The 19,473-nt window shown below is 45.2% G+C and overlaps 1 protein-coding gene across 2 annotated transcripts; it reads right to left on the reverse strand.

Annotated features, from left to right (window-relative positions):
• Positions 1-5,540: 5,540 nt before the first annotated feature.
• si:dkey-29p10.4 (tripartite motif-containing protein 14) lies at positions 5,541-18,503 on the reverse strand. Of its 2 annotated transcripts, none has more exons than XM_014125946.2 (11): positions 18,144-18,503; positions 16,458-17,379; positions 15,853-15,988; positions 15,553-15,648; positions 13,008-13,109; positions 10,770-10,916; positions 10,564-10,586; positions 8,844-8,989; positions 7,574-7,788; positions 7,151-7,273; positions 5,541-6,941 (listed from the first exon to the last, which is right to left on the reverse strand). In XM_014125946.2, exons 1-11 carry the CDS (start codon positions 18,400-18,402, stop codon positions 6,717-6,719), a joined length of 2,394 nt encoding a protein of 797 aa, XP_013981421.2. In that variant the 5' UTR covers positions 18,403-18,503; the 3' UTR covers positions 5,541-6,716. The 2 variants fall into 2 exon arrangements, with proteins under 2 accessions (XP_013981421.2, XP_013981422.2); XM_014125947.2 differs by lacking the exon at positions 18,144-18,503 and adding an exon at positions 17,814-18,060.
• Between the last annotated feature and the right edge of the window lie 970 nt (positions 18,504-19,473).

The raw sequence follows: 19,473 nt of genomic DNA on the forward strand, positions 1-19,473 counted from the left end.
AGTACACTCCTTTTGACCAGAGCCCTATGGATGCCATCTGGGATTACAATAATGAAGCGTTCTACCATAGTACACTCCTTTTGACCAGAGCCCTATGGATGCCATCTGGGATTACAATAATGAAGCGTTCTACCATAGTACACTCCTTTTGACCAGAGCCCTATGGATGCCATCTGGGATTACAATAATGAAGCGTTCTACCATAGTACACTCCTTTTGACCAGAGCCCTATGGATGCCATCTGGGATTACAATAATGAAGCGTTCTACCATAGTACACTCCTTTTGACCAGAGCCCTATGGATGCCATCTGGGATTACAATAATGAAGCGTTCTACCATAGTACACTCCTTTTGACCAGAGCCCTATGGATGCCATCTGGGATTACAATAATGAAGCGTTCTACCATAGTACACTCCTTTTGACCAGAGCCCTATGGATGCCATCTGGGATTACAATAATGAAGCGTTCTACCATAGTACACTCCTTTTGACCAGAGCCCTATGGATGCCATCTGGGATTACAATAATGAAGCGTTCTACCATAGTACACTCCTTTTGACCAGAGCCCTATGGATGCCATCTGGGACACAGACCTGGCTGCAGGATGGCAGCAGACAGACAGCAGCTTTCTCAGACACAGAGCAGGGCGCGCACTGACACACACACACACACACACACACACACACACACACACACGGCATCACAGCGGCCTACTAAGCCTCTCCTGGCAGCGCAGCGCTGTGGTCTGTGAACACTCCTGAAGACACCAGGCATTAATGAGCCACACGCAGTAGCACATCACTAATGATTATGGACTCACTGTGCATCAACACACAAACTATTTACTAACGGTAGGAGTAATCATTGGATTGGCTGAGGCATTGTGGATCACATTGAAGAAGGATGAGAAAACAATTAACATGGAACTCCATCGGGATAGGACAATTAACATGGAACTCCACCGGGATAGGACGATTAACATGGAACTCCACCGGGATAGGACGATTAACATGGAACTCCACCAGGATAGGACAATAAACATGGAACTCCACCGGGATAGGACAATTAACATGGAACTCCACCGGGATAGGACAATTAACATGGAACTCCACCGGGATAGGACGATTAACATGGAACTCCACCGGGATAGGACGATTAACATGGAACTCCACCGGGATAGGACAATTAACGTGGAACTCCACCGGGATAGGACAATTAACGTGGAACTCCACCGGGATAGGACAATTAACGTGGAACTCCACCGGGATAGGACAATTAACATGGAACTCCACCGGGATAGGACAATTAACGTGGAACTCCACCGGGATAGGACAATTAACGTGGAACTCCACCGGGATAGGACAATTAACATGGAACTCCACCGGGATAGGACAATTAACATGGAACTCCACCGGGATAGGACGATTAACATGGAACTCCACCGGGATAGGACGATTAACATGGAACTCCACCGGGATAGGACGATTAACATGGAACTCAGTGGAGGCTGCTAAGGTCTGGTTCTAGTTAGTTACTCTCTAAGGTCCGGTTCTAGTTAGTTACTCTCTAAGGTCCGGTTCTAGTTAGTTACTCTCTAAGGTCCGGTTCTAGTTAGTTACTCTCTAAGGTCCGGTTCTAGTTAGTTACTCTCTAAGGTCTGGTTCTAGTTAGTTACTCTCTAAGGTCCGGTTCTAGTTAGTTACTCTCTAAGGTCCGGTTCTAGTTAGTTACTCTCTAAGGTCCGGTTCTAGTTAGTTACTCTCTAAGGTCCGGTTCTAGTTAGTTACTCTCTAAGGTCCGGTTCTAGTTAGTTACTCTCTGAGGTCCGGTTCTAGTTAGTTACTCTCTAAGGTCCGGTTCTAGTTAGTTACTCTCTAAGGTCCGGTTCTAGTTAGTTACTCTCTAAGGTCCGGTTCTAGTTAGTTACTCTCTAAGGTCCGGTTCTAGTTAGTTACTCTCTAAGGTCCGGTTCTAGTTAGTTACTCTCTAAGGTCCGGTTCTAGTTAGTTACTCTCTAAGGTCCGGTTCTAGTTAGTTACTCTCTAAGGTCCGGTTCTAGTTAGTTACTCTCTAAGGTCCGGTTCTAGTTAGTTACTCTCTAAGGTCCGGTTCTAGTTAGTTACTCTCTGAGGTCCGGTTCTAGTTAGTTACTCTCTGAGGTCCGGTTCTAGTTAGTTACTCTCTGAGGTCCGGTTCTAGTTAGTTACTCTCTAAGGTCCGGTTCTAGTTAGTTACTCTCTAAGGTCCGGTTCTAGTTAGTTACTCTCTAAGGTCCGGTTCTAGTTAGTTACTCTCTAAGGTCCGGTTCTAGTTAGTTACTCTCTAAGGTCCGGTTCTAGTTAGTTACTCTCTGAGGTCCGGTTCTAGTTAGTTACTCTCTGAGGTCCGGTTCTAGTTAGTTACTCTCTAAGGTCCGGTTCTAGTTAGTTACTCTCTAAGGTCCGGTTCTAGTTAGTTACTCTCTAAGGTCCGGTTCTAGTTAGTTACTCTCTAAGGTCCGGTTCTAGTTAGTTACTCTCTAAGGTCCGGTTCTAGTTAGTTACTCTCTAAGGTCCGGTTCTAGTTAGTTACTCTCTAAGGTCCGGTTCTAGTTAGTTACTCTCTAAGGTCCGGTTCTAGTTAGTTACTCTCTAAGGTCCGGTTCTAGTTAGTTACTCTCTAAGGTCCGGTTCTAGTTAGTTACTCTCTAAGGTCCGGTTCTAGTTAGTTACTCTCTAAGGTCCGGTTCTAGTTAGTTACTCTCTAAGGTCCGGTTCTAGTTAGTTACTCTCTAAGGTCCGGTTCTAGTTAGTTACTCTCTAAGGTCCGGTTCTAGTTAGTTACTCTCTAAGGTCCGGTTCTAGTTAGTTACTCTCTAAGGTCCGGTTCTAGTTAGTTACTCTCTAAGGTCCGGTTCTAGTTAGTTACTCTCTAAGGTCCGGTTCTAGTTAGTTACTCTCTAAGGTCCGGTTCTAGTTAGTTACTCTCTAAGGTCCGGTTCTAGTTAGTTACTCTCTAAGGTCCGGTTCTAGTTAGTTACTCTCTAAGGTCCGGTTCTAGTTAGTTACTCTCTAAGGTCCGGTTCTAGTTAGTTACTCTCTAAGGTCCGGTTCTAGTTAGTTACTCTCTAAGGTCCGGTTCTAGTTAGTTACTCTCTAAGGTCCGGTTCTAGTTAGTTACTCTCTAAGGTCCGGTTCTAGTTAGTTACTCTCTAAGGTCCGGTTCTAGTTAGTTACTCTCTAAGGTCCGGTTCTAGTTAGTTACTCTCTAAGGTCCGGTTCTAGTTAGTTACTCTCTAAGGTCCGGTTCTAGTTAGTTACTTTCTAAGGTCCGGTTCTAGTTAGTTACTCTCTAAGGTCCGGTTCTAGTTAGTTACTCTCTAAGGTCTGGTTCTAGTTAGTTACTCTCTAAGGTCCGGTTCTAGTTAGTTACTCTCTGAGGTCCGGTTCTAGTTAGTTACTCTCTAAGGTCCGGTTCTAGTTAGTTACTCTCTAAGGTCTGGTTCTAGTTAAATCAAATAAAATGTTATTAGTCACATGTGCCGAATACAACAGGTGTAGTAGACCTCACAGTGAAATGCTGAATACAACAGGTGTAGTAGACCTTACAGTGAAATGCTGAATACAACAGGTGTAGTAGACCTTACAGTGAAATGCTGAATACAACAGGTGTAGTAGACCTCACAGTGAAATGCTGAATACAACAGGTGTAGTAGACCTTACAGTGAAATGCTGAATACAACAGGTGTAGTAGACCTTACAGTGAAATGCTGAATACAACAGGTGTAGTAGACCTTACAGTGAAATGCTGAATACAACAGGTGTAGTAGACCTTACAGTGAAATGCTTACTTACGAGCCCCCAACCAACAGTGCAGTTTAAAAAAATAAGGATAAGAAGAGATAAAAGTAACAAGTATTTAAAGAGCAGTGCCTTAGACCGCTGAGTCACTCGGGAGCCCTTTAAGACATGGTCAGTCAATCCGGAAAATGTCAAGAACTTTTAAAGTTTTTTCAAGTGCAGTCGCAAAAACCATCACGCACTCTGATGAAACTGGCTCTCATGAGGACCGCCACAGGAATGGAAGACCCAGAGTTACCTCTGCTGCAGAGGATAAGTTCATTAGAGTTACCAGCCTCAGAAATTGCAGCCCAAATAAATGCTTCACAGAGTTCAAGTAACAGACACATCTCAACATCAACTGTTCAGAGGAGACTGAGTGAATCAGGCCTTCATGGTCGAATTGCTGCAAAGAAAAAGGACACTAATAAGAAGGGACTTGTTGGGCCAAGAAACACGACATTAGATGTACATCAGACCGGTGGAAATCTGTCCTTTGGTCTGGTGAGTCCAGATTTGATATTTTTTGTTCCAACAACCGTGTCTTTGTGAGATGCAGAGTAGGTAAACGGATTACCTCCGCATTATGTGGTTCCCATCGTGAAGCATGGAGGAGGAGGTGTGATGGTGCTTTGCTGGTGACACTGTCTGTGATTTATTTAGAATTCAAGGCACACTTAACCAGCATGGCTACCACAGCATTCTGCAGGGATACGCCATCCCTTCTGGTTTACGCTTAGTGGGACTATAATTTGTTTTTCAACAGGACAATAACCCAACACACCTCCAGGCTGTGTAAGGGCTATTTGACCAAGAAGGAGAGTTCTGCATCAGATGACCTGGCCTCCACAATAACTTGATCTCAACCCAACTGAGTTGGTTTGGAATGAGTTGGACTGCAGAGTGAAGGAAAAGCATTGTCCTAATAAATCAAATACCCCAATACAAATGATTACATTTAGTCTGTTTTATAAATAGTATTTTAAAAACATGTCATGTACACGAACTCCAGACCGTGCATGTGTATCGTTACAGAGCAGACGACATCATCCTGTCCCGTGTAAACAAACAGAGAACAAGCAGGGTGTTACGCACTCCTCTAGGAAGAGGGAACGCCACACAGGGCTCTAACCCTCCCTTGAGGTTCTTTAGAGAGCAGCCAGGAAGTGAGAGAAGAAGAGAGGTCCAGTAGAGTAGCAGGATGAAAGACTGAATGTCACTGAAGAGGTACATTCAGAAAAACTTACCTATGTGAAAGAGAGTCTATGATTTAGAGGAGCAGAGGAACACAAAGTCGGAGTCTGAGCTTGATAAAGAGAAGCTATGATAGAGGAACAGAGGAACAAAGTCGGAGTCTGTGCTTGATAAAGAGAGTCTATGATAGAGGAACAGAGGAACAAAGTCGGAGTCTGTGCTTGATAAAGAGAAGCTATGATAGAGGAACAGAGGAACAAAGTCGGAGTCTGTGCTTGATAAAGAGAAGCTATGATAGAGGAACAGAGGAACAAAGTCGGAGTCTGTGCTTGATAAAGAGAGGCTATGATAGAGGAACACAAGGTCATATCTGATGACATGGAGTCTGAGCTTGATAAACATATCAAGAATCTCGTGGACCAGTTTCATGGTCTTAGTAGCCTCAAACACAGAGAACGTGTCTATGAATTGGCACATCAAAACAACAGCCCCGTCCCAGACAACTTGTAAAGAAATGGAAGGGTAAGTCAATTTATCAAATTTATTTATAAAGCCATTTTTACATCAGCAGATGTGACAAAGTGCTATACAGAAACCCAACCTAAAACCCCAAACCGCAAGCAATACAGATTATACCGAACAGAGACCTCTATACTGAGTGTACAAAACATTAAGAACACCTTCCTAATATTGAGTTGCTACCCCCCCTTTTGCCCTCAATTCATCAGGACATGGGACTCTACAAGGTGTCGACAGCGTTCCACAGGGATGTTGGCCCATGTTGATGCCAATGCTTCCCACAGTTGTGTTAAGTTGGCTGGATGTCCTTTGGGTGGTGGACCATTCTTAATAAACACGGGAAACTGTTGAGCATGAAAAACCCAGCAGCGTTGCAGTTCTTGACCCAAACCGGTGCGCCTGGCACCTATTACCATACCCCGTTCAAAGGCACTTAATTATTTTGTCTTGCCCATTCACCTTCTGAATGACAAACATACACAATCCATGTCTCAAGACTTAAAAATCCTTCTTTAACCCGTCTCCTCCCGTTCATCTACACTGATTGAAGTGGATTTAACAAGTGACACCAATAAGGGATCATATCATTCACCTGGTCAGTCTATGTCATGGAAAGGGAAGGTGTTCCTAATGTTTTGCACACTCAGTGTATTGACGCTTTTCATTACATCACATTTTAAAACAATGATACATAATCATCTTTTAAGATTATCTCTGCATTGAGATTTCTCTTTCCAATCCTCTATTTGATTAACATTTATAAAAACATATTTTTTTATTTTTTATTGCTTACACAAAAAGGTATTTATGATCTATAGAAAACTTAATGTTCCCACTGTAGCTCAGTTGGTAGAGCATGGTGCTTGCAACACCAGGGTTGTGGGTTCGATTCCCACGGGGGGCCAGTATTTAAAAATGTAATAAAATGTATGCACTCTACTGTAAGTCGCTCTGGATAAGAGCGTCTGCTAAATGACTAAAATGTAAAAATGTTTAAAAAAAAATGTACTTCCCCCACAGTGCACCATTCTACTGAGCCTATCTGTATCGATTCGACTCTCTAGCTCCACTCCTCGGCGGTTTACAAAAATATTTTTAAAAAGTGGCATGTTTTACCGCCTGTTGTTGTTTTGAATTCCAGATTGCCCCTTTAAGATTTATAGAGAACTGAAGTGTCCTTGTCACTATTCTGACTTAGCAGTGGTTTCCTGGAATAGATCAGGGATGTTGAGCTGTGTTTTAGACACGGCTAGCGCAGGATACAGTGGTTCACTGAACCTCTGTTTAAAACAATGGAGCGAGCTCAGAGCGCCCCCTTGTGCCACTTTATAGAACGTCAGGCTACCCTCCTCGAAATCCAGCAACACCCCTACCCGCTCCAGCCCGTCGACCTCCACAGGGACAGACACCTTCAGAATCAGAACGAGAGAGAAAACTTTTATTGCAACGCAGCAAAAATGTTCCTAGGAATTTCTCGTTGTTGTTGATGTACATAGAAGCATCCACAGAGATCTGATTCAATTCTATATGTAACTGTATGGAAGCATCCACAGAGATCTGATTCAATTCTATATGTAACTGTATGGAAGCGTCCACATCAACGATCACATCCACATACCTTGTCGTGCAGGGCTTCTATCTTCCCCTTTTCACTCAGCAGGCACCAAGAATAGGGGTTGAAGCCGATGCGGCAGGTGTCTTTCTGGCCCTTACGGCCGATCTGACCCTCGCAGACTCCCACCTGTAGACAAGCGCAATGGACTATGACAACGCTGTACCAGGCACGGGGGCATTGGATTTAGCTAAATAGTGCCAATAAAAAAGGGTTTCCAAAAATGGAAAATCAATGATGTACTCTTGACAGGGCTTAGTTAATGCAATAGGGATGGGAAAATGTTGTTGATGTGTTACTAGCTATATGCTATGTGATGTTTCACCTTAATAAAATTATTAAAGAATTACTATAAAGTATAATCTCCTAACAGTAATCTGCCTGTCTATAAACTCTGACCTTAAAACGGTACATCCTCTGACCTCTTACCTTCCATTTGCCCTCGTCTTCCTCCACCTCCACCTCCCAGTAAGCACGGCCTCCCTCCAGGGGTTTAGAGGCCAGGACCTGGGGGAAGGAGCTAAAGCGAGCCCCCTGCTCCGGGTAGGCCTGCTGGACTTCGCTGTAAGACACCTTCCTGTTCTCCTCAGAGATGAGCAGCTTGGGGTGGGCTGTGTCCGGGTCCAGACGGGGGCTGGTGCCATCTGCACAGAACACACACACACACACACACACACACACACACACACACACACACACACACACACACACACACACGAGGGGCATGAGCAAAAGAGGTTTGTCAGTCAAAAACTACCCATAGTCATAGTCATTGTGTCTAACAGAACTTGTCTGGTGCTGTGATTTCTATAGACAGGCAGATTTTGAATGGTTCCGGGTGGCAGATCACTAACCCTCATGCCTTACCTAAACCCTAATGTTAATCCTAACCTTAACCTATTTTAATACCCTTGGTTGAATATCCACTTCCTTTTGAGTAGGGAGCTGGTATGGTGTAGGGTAGAATTTCCCAAAGTAGGGGGGGGTCGCCGAATAATTGCTTTTCAGACAGCCTCTAGACTGGGTTGGAAATCAACAGAGACGTCAGTCACGTCTGACAGCCTCTAGACTGGGTTGGAAATCAACAGAGACGTCAGTCACGTCTGACAGCCTCTAGACTGGGTTGGAAATCAACAGAGACGTCAGTCACGTCTGACAGCCTCTAGACTGGGTTGGAAATCAACAGAGCACTTTCTCTTTTCTTCATACAAATGTGGCTCAATCTTTTGAACGTTTTTTTTTAAACTACAACATGTTATGACCCCGTCACTGACAGATAAGACTCTCACGAACACGTTATGTGTCTTCAGTCTCTTGCTACAGGGACCAAGCCACGAAGGACTCATTAGAACAGAGTGGACAAGACCAGGCACTAAATCAGACTAGGGGGTGAAAAGATCATGAATTATGTTATTTTCTACATAGAAAATCATGCAAAAATTATTTGCCTTATCTTCTGAACTTGCCTATACCTTTTCTGATGCATTTCAGTCACTTCCTTCCAATTGAAATACTGTCAAGTTCTGTCAGGCTGATTTGTAATATATGGTCATAGCCCAATTTTAAAAAGTAAACATTGGCCGTTGATTTACGTCACTTTTTTCACAAGTTCGGGGGTCGCGTATTTTATGGGTCACAGGCCCAAAAGGTTTGGGACCCCTTGGTGTAGGTACTGTATGAGATGGGGGGGGTCACTTACAGAGCAGCCTGAAGGGGTCCCGGTCAGGCAGGGAGATGACCACTGAGACCAGCCGCCTCTCAGTCCACTGCTGTAGGCATCCCAGCCTGGCCCTGTCCACCTCCTCTGGAACCTCCAGCTCCTCCACAGAACAGCTCTCTGACACGCTGGAGGGGGACGAGAGAGGATATGAGGTTTACTCTCAATACAGGCTGTTATACTATTACTAAGAAACCATAATACAACAATCTTTATTCTGTAAATATACCGGAAACTAACTACAGCATCCGTTTACGTCACAATGCTAACTACAGCATCCGTACACGTCACAACGCTAACTACAGCATCCGTACACGTCACAATGCTAACTACAGCATCCGTAACACGTCACAACGCTAACTACAGCATCCGTACACGTCATAACGCTAACTACAGCATCCGTACACGTCACAATGCTAACTACAGCATCCAACGCTAACTACAGCATCCGTACACGTCACAATGCTAACTACAGCATCCAACGCTAACGACAGCATCCGAAACACGTCACAATGCTAACTACAGCATCCGTAACACGTCACAATGCTAACTACAGCATCCGTACACGTCACAACGCTAACTACAGCATCCGTACACGTCACAATGCTAACTACAGCATCCGTAACACGTCACAACGCTAACTACAGCATCCGTACACATCACAACGCTAACTACAGCATCCGTACACGTCACAACGCTAACTACAGCATCCGTACACGTCACAACGCTAACTACAGCATCCGTACACGTCACAACGCTAACTACAGCATCCGTACACGTCACAACGCTAACTACAGCATCCGTACACGTCACAATGCTAACTACAGCATCCAACGCTAACTACAGCATCTGTACAAGTCACAATGCTAACTACAGCATCCGTACACGTCACAATGCTAACTACAGCATCCGTACACGTCACAATGCTAACTACAGCATCCGTACACGTCACAATGCTAACTACAGCATCCGTAACACATCACAATGCTAACTACAGCATCCGTACACGTCACAACGCTAACTACAGCATCCAACGCTAACTACAGCATCTGTACAAGTCACAATGCTAACTACAGCATCCGTACACGTCACAACGCTAACTACAGCATCCGTAACACGTCACAATGCTAACTACAGCATCTGTACAAGTCACAATGCTAACTACAGCATCCGTACACGTCACAATGCTAACTACAGCATCCGTACACGTCACAATGCTAACTACAGCATCCGTACACGTCACAATGCTAACTACAGCATCCGTACACGTCACAATGCTAACTACAGCATCCGTACACGTCACAACGCTAACTACAGCATCCGTACACGTCACAACGCTAACTACAGCATCCAACGCTAACTACAGCATCTGTACAAGTCACAATGCTACGACGGTGAATGCGGGCTGATCACCAGAAAAACATAGCATACATATTTTCACCAAGGCAATAAATCTGTAGGAGGATGTTGGGGAATAGTGGTCTGAGAAATGTATAAAATGATTCTATACTTATTTAAGAGAGCTCAGACAAGGTTTTTCCTACTTAACATACTGACTCGTTTCTGCTGACTTGGTAGGACATAACTTTTGTAGCTATTCAGAAGCTTTACTTCTTTCTTAAATTTCACTTCTCTAAACTTTTGTTTCTTTCTTAGAAACTATATGAGAATTAGCCTATCGTCATGTATAATAGTTGCTTACCTTTTGGTTATCTTACTGTACTCCTGTCAAGAACAAAAGAAAAGACAGGAAAACATGGGTCCCGGGTGACCATCGTCACGACAACAAGAGACAAGCCACTGTTACATGTATTTAAGTGCGGTACGCACGCAAACGCTTTCCTTATAGTAGTACCCTTTAGTATGTGCCCTATGTTCCTACAGGAACTAAGAAGAATAAGTAAGTACCATGATGAAGGACTGTTCCTGTACTCGTGCGACGCCCCGGGTGTCAGCCAGAGCCTCCAGAGTATGAAGACCCCGTTGGAGGGAGGAGAGGGTTTCCTGGAGCTGGGTCAGCTGTTCCTCCAGTCCCCCCACCGCCCTGCTCTCCTCCTGGGTACACACACACACACACACACACACACACACACACACACACACACACACACATATATATATAATAAAACTACGTTTTAAGTGAGAAGTAGGCATTGGTCTGAGGCCGAAAAATAAAAGGAAATTCACATGAGCACCACAATGCAGTTTGAGAAGATTTTGAATCCTAAGCAACCTGCATACACATTGTTAGAAGTACAATAGACCAACATAGCTACTGTAGTAGGTCAAAGCTGTGTGCTGGAATACCTTACTAGAGAATGGGTGGAGTAGACATTGTAGTGCTCATGTGAATTTCCTTTCTTTTCTTCAGACCAATGCTTACTTCTCACTTAAAATGTTGCTTACTTCTCACTTAAAATGTATATATATATATTTTTTTTTAATTGTTATGGTTTTTACACTTGAATAAGATTTTCTGTTAAAATGTGCATTTATACAAGATTTCCGCCTGAAAAGCCAGAGCTGTGCCACTGGAATGGCCTTGCATAGCAGAGTTGTTGACAAATACCCAACGCCTGGCAGAGCGGTTCCTTTGGGACTGTTAAATCAGCACACATTTGCATTAAAATGTCAAGAAGACAGGAGAAGCAGCGTACTGGAATGTATTACGGATGTTAGAAACTGGGGAGTTTTTTTCTGATGCTACCAAGCATGCATCTGCAGTCAGTGTATAATTGAGGCTCTGTTTACATGTAATGTTTAGCTAGCCATTTGAAGATTGGGGAAGGCCCTTTCCTGTTTCATCATGAAAATGCCCCCGCGCGCTGAGCGAGGTCCATATAGAAATGGTTTGTCGAGGTCGGCGTGGAAGAACTTGACTGGCCTGCACAGAGCCCTGACCTCAACCCCATCGAACACCTTTGGGATTAATTGGAACGCCGACTGCAAGCCAGGCCTAAATCGCCAAACATCAGTCCCCGCAGCAATGTTCCAACATCTAATGGAAAGCCTTTCCCAGAAGAGTGGAGGCTGCTATAGCAACAAAGGGGGGGACCAACACCATATGAATGCCCATGATTGTGGAATGAGATGTTCGACGAGCAGGTGTCCACATACTTTTGGTCATTTAATATTAGCTGTGTTGTTGCCGAGCAACCGAGTTGAGACCCAGTGTTAGAACTGAACTTCAGCTAAAAAAAAATATGTTAGCATTGTCAGAAATGCTACAAATAGGTAGCACATCTTCAGTTCTTAATGGACAGAAATGAGCACGTGAGAGAGATAAATTATACATTTAATGAAACTGTTGCCCCTACAAACTTTTTCAGTCCGAAAGGTGGCAAGTCGATGGTCACTTTATGGACACCTAGATATTGAGCTAAGTCAGGGCAAGACATTGTCTTTTTTACCTAATGCTAACGACCTTGTTGAAAATCCAGTATGTGGGTCTAGGTAACATCCGAACGGTAATGTCCACCTCATAACGAGAGGCAGGGAGCGTGCTGTGGACCTCCAATCAGGACGATTTCCACTTGTCACAGACATTGGTGTCATATTGGCTTAGATGTGATAGTAGGGAGATTTGAATTTAACACTAAGCTTCAATCAAAGCCTACTATTATTATTATTGAGCCAGTCTGCACGACAACAGTGTTACTACTTAAAGTACAGCCCATGTTTTTGTTCCAGCCCTGCACCGACACCTGATTCACCCCTCACTCTTTTAACGCAGTCGCAATTAAGGCTTTGTTTCAGCTTTAAGGTTAGGTTAGGTTAGGTTAGGTTAGGTTAGGTTAGGTTAGGTTAGGCTAGGCTAGGCTAGGCTAGGTTAGGTTAGGCTAGGTTAGGCTAGGTTAGGTTTTCATATCCTACTAGAATACATGCATTGCAGGTTACAGCCCACATCATTTACATTTTTGTCATTTAGCAGACACTCTTATCCAGAGCGACTTAAAGAAGTGAATGCATACATTTCATACATTTTTTTTCTCCGTACTGGTCCCCCCCGCGGGAACCGAACCCACAACCCTGGCGTTGCAAACACCATGCTCTACCAACTGAGCCACACGGGACCAACATCAGTTGACTTCAAGCACCGTTTTTTTTTTTTAGGCTCGAGTTGAGACGGTTCTCTTCCTTATTTACCCGAGTCACACACAGCAGGGCCGTGGCCTCCTCCTCCTGCAGGGCCTGGCGCATGGTCTCGTACTGCTGCTGCACCCCCGCACGCGCGCCACCTAGCACCACCTGGGGAGAGGAGGAAATCGGGGTTGACATAGTGACTTGTATGTAGAAATAGTTGTATCCAAACGCCTGACGTAGAGATACAGCCAGTGACGTAGTGTGTCTAATGCATGGAGCATCATGGACCCCCCCCCCCCATTCTACGCTGCTGCTACTCTGTTTATTATCTATGCATAGTCACTTTAAAACTCTACCAACATGTACATATTACCTCAATTACCTCGACACTGCTGCCCCCACACGTTGCCTCTGTACCGGTACCCCCTGTATATAGCCTCCACATTGACTCTGTACCGTAACACCCTGTATATAGCCTCCACATTGACTCTGTACCGGTACCCCCTGTATATAGCCTCCACACTGACTCTGTACCGGTACCTCCTGTATATAGCCTCCACATTGACTCTGTACCGTAACACCCTGTATATAGCCTCCACATTGACTCTGTATCGTAACACCCTGTATATAGCCTCCACACTGACTCTGTACCGGTACCCCCTGTATATAGCCTCCACGTTGACTCTGGACCGGTACCCCCTGTATATAGCCTCCACGTTGACTCTGGACCGGTACCCCCTGTATATAGCCTCCACATTGACTCTGTACCGGTACCCCCTGTATATAGCCTCCACATTGACTCTGGACCGGTACCCCCTGTATATAGCCTCCACATTGTCTCTGTACCGGTACCCCCTGTATATAGCCTCCACATTGACTCTGTACCGGTACCCCCTGTATATAGCCTCCACATTGACTCTGTACCGGTACCCCCTGTATATAGCCTCCACATTGACTCTGTACCGGTACCCCCTGTATATAGCCTCCACATTGACTCTGTACCGGTACCCCCTGTATATAGCCTCCACATTGACTCTGTACCGGTACCCCCTGTATATAGCCTCCACATTGACTCTGTACCGGTACCCCCTGTATATAGCCTCCACATTGACTCTGTACCGGTACCCCCTGTATATAGCCTCCACATTGACTCTGTACCGGTACCCCCTGTATATAGCCTCCACATTGACTCTGTACCGGTACCCCCTGTATATAGCCTCCACATTGACTCTGTACCGTAACACCCTGTATATAGCCTCCACATTGTCTCTGTACCGGTACCCCCTGTATATAGCCTCCACATTGACTCTGTACCGGTACCCCCTGTATATAGCCTCCACATTGACTCTGTACCGGTACCCCCTGTATATAGCCTCCACATTGACTCTGTACCGGTACCCCCTGTATATAGCCTCCACATTGACTCTGTACCGTAACACCCTGTATATAGCCTCCACATTGACTCTGTACCGTAACACCCTGTATATAGCCTCCACATTGACTCTGTACCGTAACCCCCTGTATATAGCCTCCACGTTGACTCTGGACCGGTACCCCCTGTATATAGCCTCCACATTGACTCTGGACCGGTACCCCCTGTATATAGCCTCCACATTGACTCTGTACCGGTACCCCCTGTATATAGCCTCCACATTGACTCTGTACCGGTACCCCCTGTATATAGCCTCCACATTGACTCTGTACCGGTACCCCCTGTATATAGCCTCCACATTGACTCTGTACCGGTACCCCCTGTATATAGCCTCCAAATTGACTCTGTACCGGTACCCCCTGTATATAGCCTCCACATTGACTCTGTACCAGTACCCCCTGTATATAGCCTCCACATTGACTCTGTACCGGTACCCCCTGTATATAGCCTCCACATTGACTCTGTACCGGTACCCCTGTATATAGCCTCCACATTGACTCTGTACCGTAACACCCTGTATATAGCCTCCACATTGACTCTGTACCGTAACACCCTGTATATAGCCTCCACATTGACTCTGTACCGTAACACCCTGTATATAGCCTCCACATTGACTCTGGACCGGTACCCCCTGTATATAGCCTCCACATTGTCTCTGTACCGGTACCCCCTGTATATAGCCTCCACATTGACTCTGTACCGGTACCCCCTGTATATAGCCTCCACATTGACTCTGTACCGGTACCCCCTGTATATAGCCTCCACATTGACTCTGTACCGTAACACCCTGTATATAGCCTCCACATTGTCTCTGTACCGGTACCCCCTGTATATAGCCTCCACATTGACTCTGTACCGTAACACCCTGTATATAGCCTCCACATTGTCTCTGTACCGGTACCCCCTGTATATAGCCTCGCTATTGTTATCTTACTGCTGCTGATAAATTATTTGTTACTTTTATTATCAATTTTTTACTTAATACTTTCTTAAAACGGCATTGTTGGTTAAGGGCTTGTAAGTAAGCATTTCACTGTAAAGGTCTACACCTGTTGTATTTGGTTACATGTGACAAATAACATTTGATTTGATTTAGAGGGATATATATACACATTAGGCTTTTGCGTCAGGTCAGACCTAAAAATACCTGGTCCAACTGAGGTCCTGTCTTCTTACCTGGAATCTCTGCTTCTTCTCTGTCATCTCAGCCACTCTGCTCATTAAAGACTGTTCTGTTTCCTGCATCTTCTTCATTTCCTGTTTCAGGTTCCCCTGCGAGACAAAAACATAGTGACATCATCCTGCCATCAATAGAAAACGTGTTTTAGTTCTGTGAAACCTGTATTTATACTATAACACATGTGATGTGGTTATTCACCACCAACGATACTTAGACAACATTAATACTACGGCTCATACAGCTGGGATGTAATCAGGTATTGTTGTTGTGTGTTTGGTAAATAGTCAGGTAATCACCCTCAGCTCCCTCTCGGCCTCTCTGATGCTAACACAAGCGTGGTCCCGGTGCGACCCGATCACGGTACAGACGGTACAGACACACACACCACACTGACGGCAGTAGATTCGGTTCATCTCCTGGTGTTCTGGGCACCTGATGACGACAATGTAAGTTGTACTTCAGCTTGTTGCTGTCAGTTGTTTAATGATTTGTCAAATAATCAATTAAATAAAACAGAAATCATCAACTTTACTGAAATGTTGAGACACAAAGTATTTATAAGAATTCCAAGACTTTACTGCAAAGTTGTTAGGAATTTGATTTAGTGGAGCTCAGAAAAGGAAATTCACATGAGCACCATGATGCCGTTTGAGAAGGTTTGAACACAAACAAAAACAATGCCTACACATATACATTCATGTGCATAGCAACAACAGACAACCCACATGGTAGAACAGTTTTTTTTAAATCTGTAAAAGTGCCAAACACCATCAACATACATTTCCTCTCTCCTCGACCCCCTTATCATCCAATCGGTTTTGAGGAGGAGATGATGATGATGATGATGATGATACAAGGAAATTCAATTGAGATTCTCTCCAAATAAAAGTGAAACCTTTACCTCCAGGGTGAGGTGTCCTCCACAGGGGGTACCAGGGTGTGGCTCTGGAAGACAGGGGACTCCAGGTGGGGCCGGAGGTGATCGGAGCACATGGAGGCTCCACACACCAGGCAGGTCTTCACCGCAGGGAGAGAGCCCTGGCTGGGGCAGTAGTGGCAGGGTAGGAAGGTCTCCCTAGACGTTTGGCGAGCCAGGCTGGTAGGCAGGTTGTTGGCAGCACGCGTAGGAGAGGTAAGGGTGCCGATTCGACCAGGGGATCTGTTGGAGATCTCTGGAAGTGGCTCCCTCTCAGCTTCAACAGGATTCTCCTTCGTAGGGGTGACTAAACGGAAATGGGTTGTAAGGGTCGTTTCAGCAGGATTCTTGGCGGGTGTGTGGGGTTGTCTTGCAGGCGGTGGGTCCAGTTCAACGGTGGCGATTCTTCTTGGCGATGTGTTGTTCATGTTACTTGCTGCTGCGTCAGGTGATTTTCTAGGGTCATTCAGGGGTTCTGTTGCAGCAGGGGGTTCGCCCAGCTCAATGGGTGGGTCTCTCCTAGGCGACCTAGACCTATCACGTGTCAGGTCCGGACCTCTGGCGGCGACGGACGCAGTACTGGACGGTTTGGTTGCTACGGAGAATGGTGCTGCTGGCACCTCCTCCTCACTGGACAGCTCGACGTCAGACGACGTGTTCCGATTGGCTGAAGAGGAGGAAGAGGAAGTGGTGGGTCTCTTACGGTCACCAGAATGTCCCCTGGAGTGGGAGGAAGAGGAGCTGCCAGTGGCTTGTCTCTTGTTGTCGTGACGACGGCCTCCTGGGACAGGAGAACTGGCTGGTCTCTTCGCCAACAGATGTTTGGACAGAGAGATGGAGGTTCTCTTCCCAAGGGTCCAGCCCACTGGATTGATCTCAATGACATCCTCTTCATTGGCTCTGCTTTCTATACCCAACAATACATACATAACACAAATTAGTAGTGATTAGGCCTATTTAGGATACATCAAAAGGACACAAAAAAACTAGCTAAAATGAAATTGTATTTGTCACAGCACAGAATACAACAGGTGTAGCTTTTACCACGACATGCTTGCTTACAAACCCTTCCCAATGACGCAGAATATCATAAATATCATATTATCTTAAGATATAATCAATCGACCTTATTCTAAGGCAAGTCAATAGACTTCAGTACTCTTTGACCTGTGTCGTTACTCGTGTGCGTCAGTCAATAATAGCCTAAAATGCCGTTGTTAATGTTTCTATCAAAGCCAAGTCATCATCACCGTAATAAAACAATGTGTTAACCAAGTGTTATTTTGTTTACTGTAGGCCATGTACATTTACACATGTACATCTCTCCCAGAAGTAGCCTACCTTTAGAAATGTTCGTTCCCATGTCTAGCCAGCCAATCTGGGGTGTATTTATTACGTTTTGGAACGGAAACCGTTTACCGTTTAAGAACCTAACGGAACGAAGCGTGGGAGGGAGGGAAGGAGGGACCTATCAGAATTTGTCCAATCGAAATTCTCATTTTCGTTGCAAAATATTTTCCGGTTTGAAGTAAACGGTTTGTGATGCAACGCGTTTTGTAACAGACGAAACGTTTTGTAACAGAATCGGCGTAATGAATAAACCCCCTTGTAATCCTTGTCCCCAGCCTATTTGCGCATGGGCAGAACTGTGTGGTGAATATGGGAAGTTACCTGTGCGTGTACATGCAAGCGCTTCATCTCGCCAAGGACTTGCGGTAGTGTCTCTCTTAAACCCAAACGGTAACGTGCTGTACTCCTCCCTGCACTCGGGGCAGAAGTACGGACCCGTGGGCGAACTGCTCCATAACTCCTGTATACAGCAATAGCAGAAAACATGTTGGCATCTCAGCGCGGTCGGACTCCGACATTTACGGTGGCACAAAGGACACACCGAGGGCTCGCAGTCCGGGGTCGGCATCGACTGACCCATTTTGCCCAATAAAATAACGTATATGTTAGTTTTTTGTTGTTGTGTGTGTGTCAACAACACGACAGACTAGACCGCCAGGAAACGAAACTGTAAAATTAGGAGGAGCCAAGTGTTTGAATTACGTACCCAGTGTCGTCCTCCCACTGCGCCCTACTCTTAAAGATACACTGAAACTATATCTGGTCTGACCCCTAAACATGTAGCTCGTTAGGTCTACAGATCAAACCGGGCAGTGGCCCGGGCTACTGTCATCATTTGTAGAAAACAAATACATGAGGAAAAATAATGCGTACTTGTTTCCCGATCCAGCAGTTTCCTGGATTGCTATGATTGTAAGGCACCCAAGGGGTTAAAAACATACTGGCCTCTCTCTCACCATTTTGACTTCACATGAAATACATTTGGAATGGCTTGTAACATAGATTGTGGGAAGTTAATCTCTGAACATAGGCCTACTTTAACCTTTAAATTATTTCTTAATCTGATTTACTGAACAATAACATTACGTGTTCTGTGTTTCATTCAGAGTTTAAATTCTCCAAGATGGTCTAGGCTTTTGGAGCTCAGACCTGCGTTAATACATTCAGAAATAGATAGGCCGCGTTTTGAAGTGTCTGTCCTATAGCAGGCCGCGTTTTGACGTGTCTGTCCAATAGCAGGCCGCGTTTTGACGTGTCTGTCCAATAGCAGGCCGCGTTTTGACGTGTCTGTCCAATAGCAGGCCGCGTTTTGACGTGTCTGTCCAATAGCAGGCCGTGTTTTGAAGTGTCTGTCCAATAGCAGGCCGTGTTTTGACGTGTCTGTCCAATAGCAGGCCGCGTTTTGACGTGTCTGTCCAATAGCAGGCCGTGTTTTGACGTCTCTGTCCTATAGCAGGCCGTGTTTTGACGTGTCTGTCCAATAGCAGGCCGTGTTTTGAAGTGTCTGTCCAATAGCAGGCCGTGTTTTGACGTGTCTGTCCAATAGCAGGCCGTGTTTTGAAGTGTCTGTCCAATAGCAGGCCGTGTTTTGAAGTGTCTGTCCTATAGCAGGCCGTGTTTTGAAGTGTGTCCAATAGCAGGCTGTGTTTTG

This window comes from Salmo salar, chromosome ssa10 (genome assembly GCF_905237065.1).
Source record: "Salmo salar chromosome ssa10, Ssal_v3.1, whole genome shotgun sequence".
Taxonomy (NCBI): domain Eukaryota; kingdom Metazoa; phylum Chordata; class Actinopteri; order Salmoniformes; family Salmonidae; genus Salmo; species Salmo salar.

What these genes read in the sequence shown, in the direction of transcription:
- si:dkey-29p10.4 (XM_014125946.2), bottom strand. Translation starts at nt 18,402, where the DNA reads ATGGGTCAGTCGATGCCGACCCCGGACTGCGAGCCCTCGGTGTGTCCT. An exon ending in CCCTGCTGTGTGTGACTCGG is followed by an intron (nt 10,917 to 13,007) that starts GTAAATAAGGAA and finishes GTGTGTACCCAG; the next exon opens with GAGGAGAGCAGGGCGGTGGG. An exon ending in GGACCCCTTCAGGCTGCTCT is followed by an intron (nt 7,789 to 8,843) that starts GTAAGTGACCCC and finishes TGTTCTGTGCAG; the next exon opens with ATGGCACCAGCCCCCGTCTG.